At 40.5% G+C, this 13,961-nt stretch overlaps 1 protein-coding gene across 6 annotated transcripts in view; it reads right to left on the minus strand.

Moving 5' to 3' along the window:
• Window positions 1–539: 539 nt before the first annotated feature.
• Window positions 540–13,961, minus strand: part of LOC139546596 (zinc finger protein 420-like) — a 174,634-nt gene continuing 161,212 nt past the window's right edge. The window contains exons 2-6 of one of the 6 annotated variants that reach the window (XM_071355162.1): window positions 13,776–13,873; window positions 13,463–13,640; window positions 8,393–8,490; window positions 8,085–8,262; window positions 540–2,542 (exon numbers count right to left, since the gene is read on the minus strand). In XM_071355162.1, coding sequence (XP_071211263.1) covers window positions 1,356–2,542; window positions 8,085–8,262; window positions 8,393–8,490; window positions 13,463–13,640; window positions 13,776–13,873 — 1,739 coding nt within the window. In that variant the 3' untranslated portion in view covers window positions 540–1,355. The other 5 variants (XM_071355153.1, XM_071355181.1, XM_071355171.1 and 2 more) reach the window with 5 other exon arrangements.

The following is a 13,961-nucleotide window of genomic DNA, read 5'->3' on the forward strand; positions in this document are numbered from 1 at the left end:
GCCTTTTATCTGCAATGATGTTTGATAGAAACATTTCTGGTGGGAAAATGCGTATATTGTTTTATGCAGATTTTAGAATATTCACATGAAAATCTGTCGCAAATTGCATGGAAACTTAGCTACTAAGGTGGATATTGATCCAACACCTGCCACGTATTCAAACCAGCCCACTGGGCACAGACGTCAGTTCAACATCTAGTTTCTATTTACATTTCTTTGAGTCGTCAACTAAAGTGAATTCAACATGAAATCAACACAAAATGTCACCTGTCATTGGATTTAGGTTGCCAGTTGGATGAAAAATAACTAAAAATAACTGATGTTGATGGCTTTTTACAAATTCAATCAGTTTTCTACATCTATCATCATCACATGGATTTGTTTTGTTGAAAGTACGTGGAAACAACGTTTATTCAACCAGTGGGAGGCTTGTAATTGCCCCCAGAAAAGTTGAACGAGGAACTCTTCATTGAGACAATGATAAACAGCAATCCGTGGGAGAGTTGAGGTGGATATTATAAAATAAGCATCTGCTGGAGTCCAAGTCAAACCAAGATTCTTTATTTCTGAGCTCAGAGAGAATAACAGAGTTACACAGCGCAGTGTAGACAGTCTGAATTCCAAAGCATTGGGTGATGAGCACATATCTTTATAGTTTCCTGTTCCTGGGAGGGACTTTATTCATACAAGGACGCAGGTGCAGCTGGTTTGCAACACATAATGATGGTCCCAAGAACAGGAGATTATAATAGGACAGTTTCACAAGGTTAGTCACATAATCAGTTATGTGGACACACATACAATTAACATTTTCCGTTACAGTCTGAATATTTGAATTTCATTAAATCATCAGTGGGCCAACAATGCAAATGTAAACAATGGAACAAATGCATCACATCCAAATATCACTGTATTATCTGTAGTGCTGGAGGAATGACACACCCAGATAAACACACACAAAGAGTTTTAAAAAGGACCATTTAAACACATGGAATCTGATCTACTTTATATTCAAAGTGACATACTCCATATTAAATTCATGTTTTCTAATAAAAACAAACAAATATATGTTTGAGTATACCTTGTACCATTTCATTTCATATGGTAAAAACAAGTAAACACATTATCAGTCAACAATATAAGACAATGGGAGCACTGTGTATGTTCTCTGATGAATATTAAGTCAATGTGATGTGAAATATCAGTATACACGCTAAGAGAAGTAATTTCTCTCTCCTGTGTGGATTCTCTAATGACCTTTAAAAGACTGTTATGAGTGATATATTTTCCCTAAGTCTGGGCTTTTGTAAGCATTCTCCGCTCTGTGTGCAGTCTAATGTGTTCTTTCAGGCTTCCTAAATGGGCAAAAGCTTTGCACCCTGGGAGGAGTGGTAAGGCTTCTCCCCTGTGTGTATTCTCTCATGTCCTTTCAGCTCCCATGACTGGTTGAAACACTTTCCACACTGGGAGCAGTGGTAAGGCTTCTCCCCTGTGTGTATTCTCTCGTGCCGTTTTAGATGCCCTGCCTGTTTGAAACACTTCCCACACTGGGAGCAGTGGTAAGGCTTCTCTCCCGTGTGTATTCTCTCATGTTGTTTCAGCTCCCCTGACTGGCGGAAACACTTTCCACACTGGGAGCAGCGGTAAGGCTTCTCCCCGGTGTGTATTCTCTCATGTTGTTTCAGCCCCCCCGACTGGCTGAAACACTTTCCACACTGGGAGCAGTGGTAAGGCTTCTCCCCGGTGTGTATTCTCTCATGTCGTTTCAGCTCCCCTGACCAGTTGAAACACTTTCCACATTGGGAGCAGTGGTAAGGCTTCTCCCCTGTGTGTATTCTCTCATGTTGTTTCAGCTCCCCTGACCGGTTGAAACACTTTCCACATTGGGAGCAGTGGTAAGGCTTCTCTCCCGTGTGTATTCTCTCATGTCGTTTCAGGTCCCGTGACATTTTGAAACACTTTCCACACTGGGAGCAGTGGTAAGGCTTCTCCCATGTGTGTATTCTCTCATGTTGTTTCAGCTCCCCTGACTGGTTGAAACACTTTCCACACTGGGAGCAGTGGTAAGGCTTCTCTCCCGTGTGTATTCTCTCGTGTCGTTTCAGGTTCCGTGACATTTTGAAACACTTTCCACACTGGGAGCAGTGGTAAGGCTTCTCCCCTGTGTGTATTCTCTCGTGTTGTTTCAGCTCCCCTGACTGGTTGAAACACTTTCCACACTGGGAGCAGTGGTAAGGCTTCTCCCCTGTGTGTATTCTCTCGTGCTGTTTCAGATGCCCTGGCTGTTTGAAACACTTTCCACACTGGGAGCAGTGGTAAGGCTTCTCTCCCGTGTGTATTCTCTCATGTCGTTTCAGGTCCCGTGACATTTTGAAACACTTTCCACACTGTGAGCAGTGGTAAGGCTTCTCCCCTGTGTGTATTCTCTCATGTTGTTTCAGGTCCCATAACCGGTTACAACTCTTTCTACAGTGGGAGCACTGGTGTCGTCTTGCTGGTTTGGATGTCCCTGGCTCTGGTTCCTCTGAGTCTGGTCGTTCTCCTGCCAAAGACACTGTGTTATTTTTAAATAGAGACCCAAATGAAACCTCCACATGATAAAACAACCTTGCTACGAGGGTAAATCCTAAATCAGATCTCTCAATAACCTGAGGCCAGTTTTAACAATTATAGTGTGATTTTAAAATAAATGTAGAGCTTCCTGGCAATTACTGCTATGTTTACATTACTTATTTTATTCATCCTGTTTTACAAGTCAGAACACAAAAAACTAGACAGTTCTAGGACACTGAAGACACAGACGTCGCTAGAATCCAATCGAGCAGGTGGTTCTAAATATATAACTTTCATAGCTGTATGATACAGAATGTGACCTACACACTTCCTTAAACATAAAATAACTAAAGAAGTAATTTTGTGTGGAAGTCCAAAACTTGTTTTTACGTCGAAAATACAAAGCACAAGATACAAAGCACTTGAACTTTGTGAAGCATTTATTTGGGCTGCAATTTCTAAGGCTGGTAACTCTAATGAACTTATGCATCAGAAGTAACTCTGGGTCTCCCATTCCTGTGGTGGTCCTTAAAGTAATGATGGACTGTTGTTTCTCTTTGCTTATTTGAGCTGTTCTTGACATAATATGAACTTCGTATTTTACCCAATAGTGCTATCTTCTGTATACCACCCCTACCATGTCACAACACAACTGATTGGCTCAAACACATTAAAACCTGTTATAGCTTGGGGTTCCGCTAGCGGAACGTTTCGACAACATCCGGTGAAATTGCAGAGCGCAAAATATTTATTTATTTATTAGAAATAATTAACTTCCATGCATTCACAAGTGCAATACACCAAATTAAAGCTTAAGGAAAGAAATTCCACAACTTAACTTCTAAAAAGGCACACATGTTAATTGAAATGCATTTCAGGTGACCACCTCATGATGCTACAGTCCTCCTTTAAGACTCCATGCTACAGTCCTCCTTTAAGACTCCATAATGTTTCATCATTAGATGCTACAGTCCTCCTTTAAGACTCCATGCTACAGTCCTCCTTTAAGACTCCATTATGTTTCATAATTAGATGCTACAGTCCTCCTTTAAGACTCTATCATGTTTAGAATGTGTCTGGAAGCGCTACTCTATCTATTCTACTCTCATCCTTTCAGTTTTAATCATATTTATAATAATAATAATGTTATAATAGGTAATAACTAACTTTAATAACTAGAGTTAATACCTGCCTGGCGCCCAGACAAAACCTTTATCTTTACCCCCCTCTAACAATACCGCTACAGAATTAGCATAGTAGGCCATGTAACTTAAGGTCATCTGAAATATTTAGGACAAACTTATTCCTTGCCACCCATTCTGGAACTCACTGCAGCTCTATGTTAAGTGTTGCAGTCATTTCAGTCGCTGTAGTAGCTGAAGTGTACAGTGTTGAGTCATCCGCATACATAGATACACTGGCTTAACTCAAATGTCATTGGCATGTTGTTGGTAAAGATTGAAAAAAGAAGGTGCCAAACAGCTGCCCTGGGCAATTCCTGATTCTACCTTGATTTTGTTGTACAGGCTTCCATTAAAGAACACTGTGTTCTGTTAGACAGGTAGCTCTGGGGCGGCAGGTAGCCTAGTGGTTAGAGCGGTAGGCCAGTAACCGAAACATTGCTGGATCGAATCCCCGAGCTGACAAGGTAAAACTCTGTCGTTCTGCCCCTGAACAAGGCAGTCCTAGGCCGTCATTGAAAAAAAGACTTTGTTCTTAACTGACTTGCCTAGTTAAATAAAGTTTACATATAAAAAAAAACCTCTTTATCCACAATATAGCAGGGGGTGTAAAGCCATACGTTTTTTTCAGCAGCAGACTATGATCGATACTGTCAAAAGCCGCACTGAAGTCTAACAAAACAGCCCCAACAATATTTTTATCATCAATTTCTCTCAGCCAATCAGTCATTTGTAAGTGCTGTGCTTGTTGAATGAACTTCCCTATAAGCTGAAAGTCTCAATTTGTTTACTGTAAAATAGCATTGTATCTGGCCAAACACCATTTATTATTTTAAATGTAAGGGTTGGTAACAGGTTGATTGGTCGGCTATTTAAGCCAGTAAAGGGAGCTTTACTATTCTTGGGTAGTGGAATGACTTTAGCTTCCCTCCAAGCCTGAGGGAACACACTTTCTAGTAGGCTTAAATTGAAGATAATGCGAATAGAAGTGGAAATATCGGCCGCTATTATCCTCAATCATTTTCCATCCACGTTGTCAGACACCAGTGACATGTCATTGTTGATTTTTTTGCCCAAAATGTCATTTAAGGTGCTCCAAAGCTTTTTACAATCATTCTTCATGTCATTTATCTTTGTTTCATTGTGTAGTTTATTCTTTTTATTCAGTTTAGTCAAATGATTTCTCAATTTGCAATAGGTTTGCCAATCAGTTATACAGCCAGACCTATTTGCCATCTCTTTTGCCTCCCTCTTCATCATACCATTTTTAAATTCCTCATCAATCCACGTGGATTTAACGTTTTTTACAGTCATTTTCTTAATGGGTGCATGCTTATTAGTAACTGGGATAAGCAATTTCATAAATGTGTCAAGGGCAGCGTCTGGTGGCTCATCATTACACACCACGGACCAACAGATATTATTTCCATTGTTGGAATCGGCTAAACTTTGAACATGGAGACATTAAAGAAGTGATAGGAAGTGAAAGAGACTGGGTGTTATGTCAGAAGTTAATGGTTCTCTGAAGAAAGACAGATGGCTTCGGAATGTGTTGGGTGACGAGAGGAGAGCAAAGTGTGAAACAGGGGAGACAGATGGACATCTGTGGATTAGATGAAGGAGGGGTTGAGGTCAGGACAGATTCTCATCAGGGAGACAAAGGTGTGGTATCCTGTTACCCTCTTTACTCTCTTCCTGTGGAACCATAAGATGTAAGGATTGGAGAGAAGGAGGAATGTCTTACGTGAGATATAACGTGGGGCAAAAAAGTATTTAGTCAGCCACCAATGAACCTTGTGAAGACTTACAGAAAACGTTTGACCTCTGTCATTGCCAACAAAGGGTATATAACAAAGTATTGAGATAAACTTTTGTTATTGACCAAATACTTATTTTCCACCATAATTTGCAAATAAATTCATTAAAAATCCTACAATGTGATTTTCTGGATTTTTTTTCTCATTTTGTCTGTCATAGTTGAAGTGTACCTATGATGAAAATTACAGACCTCTCTCATCTTTTTAAGTGGGAGAACTTGCACAATTGGTGGCTGACTAAATAAATTTTTGCCGCACTGTATATCTGGATGGAACAAATGTTGGGTTGTCTGAATTACAGATGTACAGAACCTTTGGGAATAATTAAACTTGGTTAAAGCTTCTCTAGTGTCCGTGAGTTATTTACTCTGAAAAATAAGAACCTAACAACATCAACACCATAGGAATCACTACAAACAATTGTATGACCTCTTATATAGAACAGTAGGCCAAGCCTTTTGGAACTGTGGTTTTCCTAGATATGGCTACTATATTGTGATCACTACATCCGATGGATTTGGACACTGCTTTAAAACACGTTTCTGCAGCATTAGTAAAGATATGATCAAAATATGTTGATGATTTCATTTCTGTACTGTTTGTAACTACCCTGGTAGGTTGATTGATAACCTGAACCAGGTTGACGGCACTGGTTACAGTTTGAAGCTTTCTCTTGAGTGGGCAGCCTGATCACAGCTTTCCTCCAATATTAGTTAATTAATTAACTTCTTATGGCTGCAGGGGCAGTATTGAGTAGCTTGGATGAAAGGTGCACAGAGGTGCCCATAGTAAACTGCCTGCTCCTCATTCCCAGTTGCTAATTATGCATATTATTATTCATATTGGATAGAAAACACTCTGAAGTTTCTAAAACCGTTTGAATTATGTCTGTGAGTATAACAGAACTCATATGACAGGCAAAAACCTGAGTAGTTCCACTTCCTTGTTTGAATTTTTTCTGAGGGGGCAGATTTTCAACCAAGCTCTCATTGAAATTACAGCGAGATATTGGTGAGTTTTCACTTCCTACGGCTTCCACTAGATGTCAACAGTCAATAGAACTTTGTCTGATGACTCTAATGTGAAGGGGGGCCGAAGGAGACAGGAATGAGTAATCACTGCCACGAGCTGACCATGCTTTCACATGCGCGTTCACATGAGGAGGACCTCCGTTCCACCGCTCATCTGAAGTCAATCTAATTCTCCAGTTGGAACGTTATTCAAGATGTATGTTAACAACATTCTAAAGATTGATTCAGTACATCGTTTGACATGTTTCTACTGACTGTTACGGAACCTTTAGAAATTTCGTCACGTTATAGTGGAGGCGCTTTGTGACTTTGGAATTGTTTACCAAAGGCACTAACCAAAGTAGCTAATTGGACATAAATAACAGACATTATTGAACAAATCAAGCATTTATTGTGGACCTGGGATTCCTAGGACTGCATTCTGATGAAGTTCATCAAAGGAAAGGAAACATTTATCATGTATTTTCTGGTTTCTGTTGACCCCAACATGGCGGCTAATTTGGCTATTGTTCTGAGCTCCGTCTAAGATTATTGCATGATTTGCTTTTTCCGCAAAGTTTTTTTGAAATCTTACACAGCGTTTGCATTAAGGAGAGGTATATCTATAATTCCATGTGTATAACTTGTATTATCATCTACATTAATGATGAGTATTTCTGTTGAAACAATGTGGCTATGCAAAATCACTTGATGTTTTTGGAACTAGTGAATGTAACGCGCCAATGTAAACTCAGATTTTTTGTTATAAATATGAACTTTATCAAACAAAACATGCATGTATTGTGTAACATGAAGTCCTATGAGAATCATCTGATGAAGATAATCAAAGGTTAGTGATTCATTTATCTATATTTCTGCTATTTGTGAAAGCTATCTTTCGCTGGAAAAATGGCTGTGCTTATTGTGGTTTGGTGTGACTTAAACATAATAATTTGTAGTGCTTTCGCTGAAAAGCATATTTGAAATCGGACACTTTCGTGGGATTAACAACAAGATTAATTTTAATTATGAGATTTCTGTTGTTTTTGAATTTGGCGCCCTGCACTTTCACTGGCTGTTGTCATATCGATCCCGGTAGCGTGATGCAGCCATAAGAAGTTAACAGTGTCTTGAGTTTAGTTTGCCTGTTCTACAGTCTTGTAAAGATAGGGGAGTTGACTGGGACAGGCAATGTAACATCCATAATGTTAAGGAAAAGTTTTTGTAAAACCTTACAACAGATCATTGAAACTTTCTCTCCAAAACTAACTTTCATCAAGGTTTTATATGGTCTATTGGTTTCTCTCTTTTCATTGGCAGAATCCTTTTTCAGTGTTATGATATTCATAACATCCATATCCACCAGTCTATCTTCCTGTCAACTAACAGAACTCTGCTGGTTGTCCTGGGAACAGATACTAGTCTATCTTCCTGTCAACTAACAGAACTCTGCTGGTTGTCCTGGTAACAGATACCAGTGGGCAGATCTATTGTATTTGTCCAAACTAAATTACAGCACTTACTTTGATGTGTCAAATCTGATCCTTTCTTCTCTTCTCCTCCTCTCACAGTTCCACTCAGCCCCGTTGTTTTCCTGCAGTCCACCAGCAGCACAGACAACCTCTTCATACCCAGCAGTAAGGCGCTACCGGGAGAGGCACGACACGGGGACTCCGGGAGGGAGGAAGGGCTAGCGTTGTCCTGGTAACCATAAAGAGGGGACACAGACACATATCATTATGGATGCTGATGTCACTGTTGTCATAAAGTGCTTTACAGAAACCCAGCCCCCGATAGAGCAAGCTGTATGCTAGACCAGACCAAGCTGTACCATCTGGTGTTCTGTTCTGGAGAGACTCTTCTCTGACTCGTCAGCATCAGGATGTTGTTGAGGCTCCCCAGAGAATCCATGATAGTCACATCTCTCTCCTGTGTGAATGACAACATCAAACAGACAGTCAACTTATGATCTTCTATTGCAATCATAGGGTCTTACCAGAGACATTGATATGTCTAAAAAGGGCCTAAATTGGCCACTTTCATTATGCTTTTTTAAAAAATACGGTTTGTGATGCAAATGTAAAAGGTTGTACCACGAAATGGGTGCCTTTTGCATTCCTTTGATATTTTATGTAGAAATTATGCACCAGAATTGGATTGTAAAATCCTGTTATACAAGATGAAGTGCGCTTTAATATAGACCACATGGAGAATGAAATAAATCTAATTAAAAAAAAGATGTACCAATGGCAGATTGAAATTTATACAGTACAGAACAACATATTCATGTGTAGAACTTCAGTAGAATCCCCCTTTAAAACCCCACAGTTCAACAACTGCTGTTTGTGCCCCTGTTTTTAAAGACAGTACTCACTGATGGTAATCGGATATTCTGACTCCTCCTCCTCCCTTTTCACTTCCAAAACGTCTTCCTCCTCTTTTATTGAGATAGCCTCCTCTTCCTCTTTTACTCCAAAAGGTTCTTCCTCTTCTTTCACTACATTCTCCTCCTTCAATGTTACGGCATCTTCCTCCTTTTTCATTCTGAAGCTTCTTCCTCTCCTTTCACCAGAACTTATTTTCTCCGTCTAGTTTAGTGAGCTCATGCTCTGGGCGATTAGCCTAGTGCAGTATGAAGTTAACACATTCCCTAATTTAAGAAGCAAATTACGTTAAAATGAACTATTAGATACGTAAACAGAATTGTGTTCTAAACACCATATAATATAATATACACAGGATTAGTCTAAAGAGCTTAAATGCTCCTGTTTTATGTTCGCTAGCAAACCACCGCGTTGGTTGAATCAGAGGCCTTTTGTCGCTGTTGAAGAAGCCTCCCGCCCCGTCCATTAAATTATACGTCACGCAAGAAGCATTACCTGAAAAACTCACATTGCCATCTGCTGACTGGAGTGGGTAACACAGATTGGAACAAAAATAAAGCAATGTCAAAAAAAGTAATTTAAAAACAACCAGATGTTATGTTATCTTACTTCTTAGAGCCAAAACGTTCCTCCAGGGCTGACCTGCCCATTAGGTGACAGATTGAAGAGGATTAGGTGACAGATTGAAGAGGGCGACATTAGCTTGGAATATGCCATCCTCGTCAAATTGACCAAGGCTCATCGCTAACAACACCTCACATAATTCTGCCCAAAAACAATGAAAACTTCTCCCACCCAGTGGCATATGGGATATTTAGGTGAGTGTTAGCACATAAAGCAGTGCCCACTTTGCAAAAGGCAACATGGACAGATAGGACTCTACCTGTGTAGAGCACATGCCCCTTTGCCCTTCCTGTCTCTAAAGTGCCCTTTTGGGTGGTGGTATAATTTGTATTCATTTTTTGTCATAGTTATTTTTAACCCACTGCCTGCAAGTCGTTTTTAAATTCACCTAAGTGATTTGTATTTTCCTTCAACTTTCTGAAGAGGAAACAGCCAGGAAATGCCCCTGTCTGAGTGCATTTGTCTACCACTATGTGTAGCTGTTAGCGATGATGCTAATGACAACCATCTTCTGGTTGATGGAAAAGTTTTACATTTACATTTACATTTAAGTCAAGTTTTCCCACAAACCTTTTCAATTAAATGTCAACTACAAAGTAGTCTATGCCTACCTGGCAGAATGATATCATGATTATTTGCATCAATCCAGTTGTGATTTGTTCAGCAAACTTTGCAATCACATGTGTGCTACAGAGACACCACTAACCAAGCAAGACTCTTGCTGGTGCCACTTGAATTAAAGGGTATCTAAACCCAAAAATGAAACTGTCTTAGATTTTTCTCAGATGACAAAAGTGGTCTCCTTTTGTTGTTTTTCTATTAACAATGTGATTTTGAGAGCGAAAAACTGAAAAACAGAGACAATATCAGAAACCTGGAAAATTACTAAACGGAGAAAACGGAATTTGAGAAAATATATTAAATATTCTATTGATTTTCTCTCATTATGTCACACCAGACTTCGCTTTGGCTCCCCCTCCTGTCCAGCTCAGGCGTTCAGCGTTGCCGGCCTTCTAGCTGCTGCCGAACCTACTGCTGTCAAACGCCCTTCACTCATCAACCCCCGGCCTTCTAGCTGCTGCCGAACCTACTGCTGTCAAACGCCCTTCACTCATCAACCCCCGGCCTTCTAGCTGCTGCCGAACCTACCGCTGTCAAACGCCCTTCACTCATCAACCCCCGGCCTTCTAGCTGCTGCCGAACCTACTGCTGTCAAACGCCCTTCACTCATCAACCCCCGGCCTTCTAGCTGCTGCCGAACCTACTGCTGTCAAACGCCCTTCACTCATCAACCCCCGGACTTGTCTCGTCATCATTACACGCACCTGGTTCCAATCGCCCCTCTATCACTGTATATATACACTCCCTCTGACATTTTGTCTTTTTGTCGGTCATTTGTAAATGTTACTGGTTTTCCTGAGAGGAATCTCTCCTACTATTTCCTGAGTACTTTATATAGTTCACCCTGTGCCTTTTTGTTTATGAAGATCTAATTTGAGCACAACAACGTTTGGGTTTTGATCTGTTGGTGCTGAAAAAAATTCAGTCGTTCCAAACCTGAGACTGCATCCTTCCTACTCCTCTCTACAACAGTAACACATTATCTAGGAGAGTGTAGAGCAGTGTTAACCAATCCTACTCCTCTCTACACCAGTAACACATTATCTAGGAGAGTGTAGAGCAGTGTTAACCAATTCTACTCCTCTCTACACCAGTAACACATTATCTAGGAGAGTGTAGAGCAGTGTTAACCAATCCTGGTCCTCCACTACCACCAACAGTAACACATAATCTAGGATAGTGTAGAGCAGTGTTAACCAATCCTGGTCCTCCACTACCACCAACAGTAACACATTATCTAGGATAGTGTAGAGCAGTGTTAACCAATCCTGGTCCTCCACTACCACCAACAGTAACACATTATCTAGGAGAGTGTAGAGCAGTGTTAACCAATCCTACTCCTCTCTACACCAGTAACACATTATCTAGGAGAGTGTAGAGCAGTGTTAACCAATCCTACTCCTCTCTACACCAGTAACACATTATCAAGGATAGTGTAGAGCAGTGTTAACCAATCCTACTCCTCTCTACACCAGTAACACATTATCTAGGAGAGTGTAGAGCAGTGTTAACCAATCCTACTCCTCTCTACACCAGTAACACATTATCTAGGAGAGTGTAGAGCAGTGTTAACCAATCCTACTCCTCTCTACACCAGTAACACATTATCTAGGAGAGTGTAGAGCAGTGTTAACCAATCCTACTGCTCTCTACACCAGTAACACATTATCTATGTGTTGGGTGGACGAGAGGAAAGCAAGTGTGAAACAGGGGAGACAGATGGACATCTGTGGATTAGATGAAGGAGGGGTTGAGGTCAGGACAGATTCTCATCAGGGAGACAAAGGTTTGGTATCCTGTTACCCTCTTTACTCTCTTCCTGTGGAACCATAAGATGTAAGGGTTGGAGAGGAGGAGGAATGTCTTACGTGAGATATAACGTGGGGCAAAAAAGTATTTAGTCAGCCACCAATGAACCTTGTGAAGACTTACAGAAAACGTTTGACCTCTGTCATTGCCAACAAAGGGTATATAACAAAGTATTGAGATAAACTTTTGTTATTGACCAAATACTTATTTTCCACCATAATTTGCAAATAAATTCATTAAAAATCCTACAATGTGATTTTCTGGATTTTTTTTCTCATTTTGTCTGTCATAGTTGAAGTGTACCTATGATGAAAATTACAGACCTCTCTCATCTTTTTAAGTGGGAGAACTTGCACAATTGGTGGCTGACTAAATACATTTTTGCCCCACTGTATATCTGGATGGAACAAATGTTGGGTTGTCTGAATTACAGATGTACAGAACCTTTGGGAATAATTAAACTTGGTTAAAGCTTCTCTAGTGTCCGTGAGTTATTTACTCTGAAAAATAAGAACCTAACAACATCAACAACATAGGAATCACTACAAACATTTGTATGACCTCTTAAATAGCACATTAGGCCAAGCCTTTTGGAACTTTGGTTTTCCTAGATATGGCTACTATATTGTGATCACTACATCCAAAGAATCTGGATACTGCTTTCAAACAAATTTCTGAGGCATTAGTAAAGATATGATCAAAATATGTTGATGATTTCATTTCTGTACTGTTTGTAACTACCCTGGTAGGTTGATTGATAACCTGAACAAGGTTGACGGCACTGGTTACAGTTCGAAGCATTCTCTTGAGTGGGCAGCCTGATCACAGCTTTCCTCCAATATTAGTTAATTAATTAACAGTGTCTGGAGTTAAGTTTGCCTGTTCTACAGTCTTGTAAAGATAGGGGGGTTGACTGGGACAGGCAATGTAACATCCATAATGTTTTAAGATAAAGTCTTTGTAAAACAAGCACCTTACAACGGATCATTGAAACTTTCTCTCCAAAACGAACTTTCATCAAGGTTTTATATGGTCTATTGGTTTCTCTCTTTTCATTGGCAGAATCCTTTTTCAGTGTTATGATATTCATAACATCCATATCCACCAGTCTATCTTCCTGTCAACTAACAGAACTCTGCTGGTTGTCCTGGTAACAGATACCAGTCTATCTTCATGTCAACTAACAGAACTCTGCTGGTTATCCTGGTAACAGATACCAGTCTATCTTCCTGTCAACTAACAGAACTCTGCTGGTTGTCCTGGTAACAGATACCAGTCTATCTTCATGTCAACTAACAGAACTCTGCTGGTTGTCCTGGTAACAGATACCAGTCTATCTTCCTGTCAACTAACAGAACTCTGCTGGTTGTCCTAGTAACAGATACCAGTCTATCATCCTGTCGACTAACAGACCTCTGCTGGTTGTCCTGGTAACAGATACCAAACTGAACTACAGAACTTACTTTGATGAGTCAAATCTGATCCTTTCTTCTCTCCTCCTCCTCTCACAGTTCCACTCAGCCCCGTTGTTTTCCTGCAGTCCACCAGCAGCACAGACAACCTCTTCATACCCAGCAGTAAGGCGCTACCGGGAGAGGCATGACACGGGGACTCCGGGAGGGAGGAAGGGCTAGCGTTGTCCTGGTAACCACAAAGAGGGGACACAGACACATATCATTATGGATGCTGATGTCACTGTTGTCACAAAGTGTTTTACAGAAGCCCAGCCCAGACCCCGATAGAGCAAGCTGTATGCTAGACCAGACCAAGCTGTACCATCTGGTGTTTTGATCTGGAGAGACTCTTCTCTGACTCGTCAGCATCAGGATGTTGTTGAGGCTCCCCAGAGGATCCACAATAGTCATGTCTCTCTCCTGTGTGAATGAGGACATCAAACAGATGGTAAACTTATGACCATCTATTGCAATCTTAGAGTCTTACAAGAGGCATGAATATGTCTAA

Source organism: Salvelinus alpinus, chromosome 2 (assembly GCF_045679555.1).
Source record: "Salvelinus alpinus chromosome 2, SLU_Salpinus.1, whole genome shotgun sequence".
Classification (NCBI taxonomy): domain Eukaryota; kingdom Metazoa; phylum Chordata; class Actinopteri; order Salmoniformes; family Salmonidae; genus Salvelinus; species Salvelinus alpinus.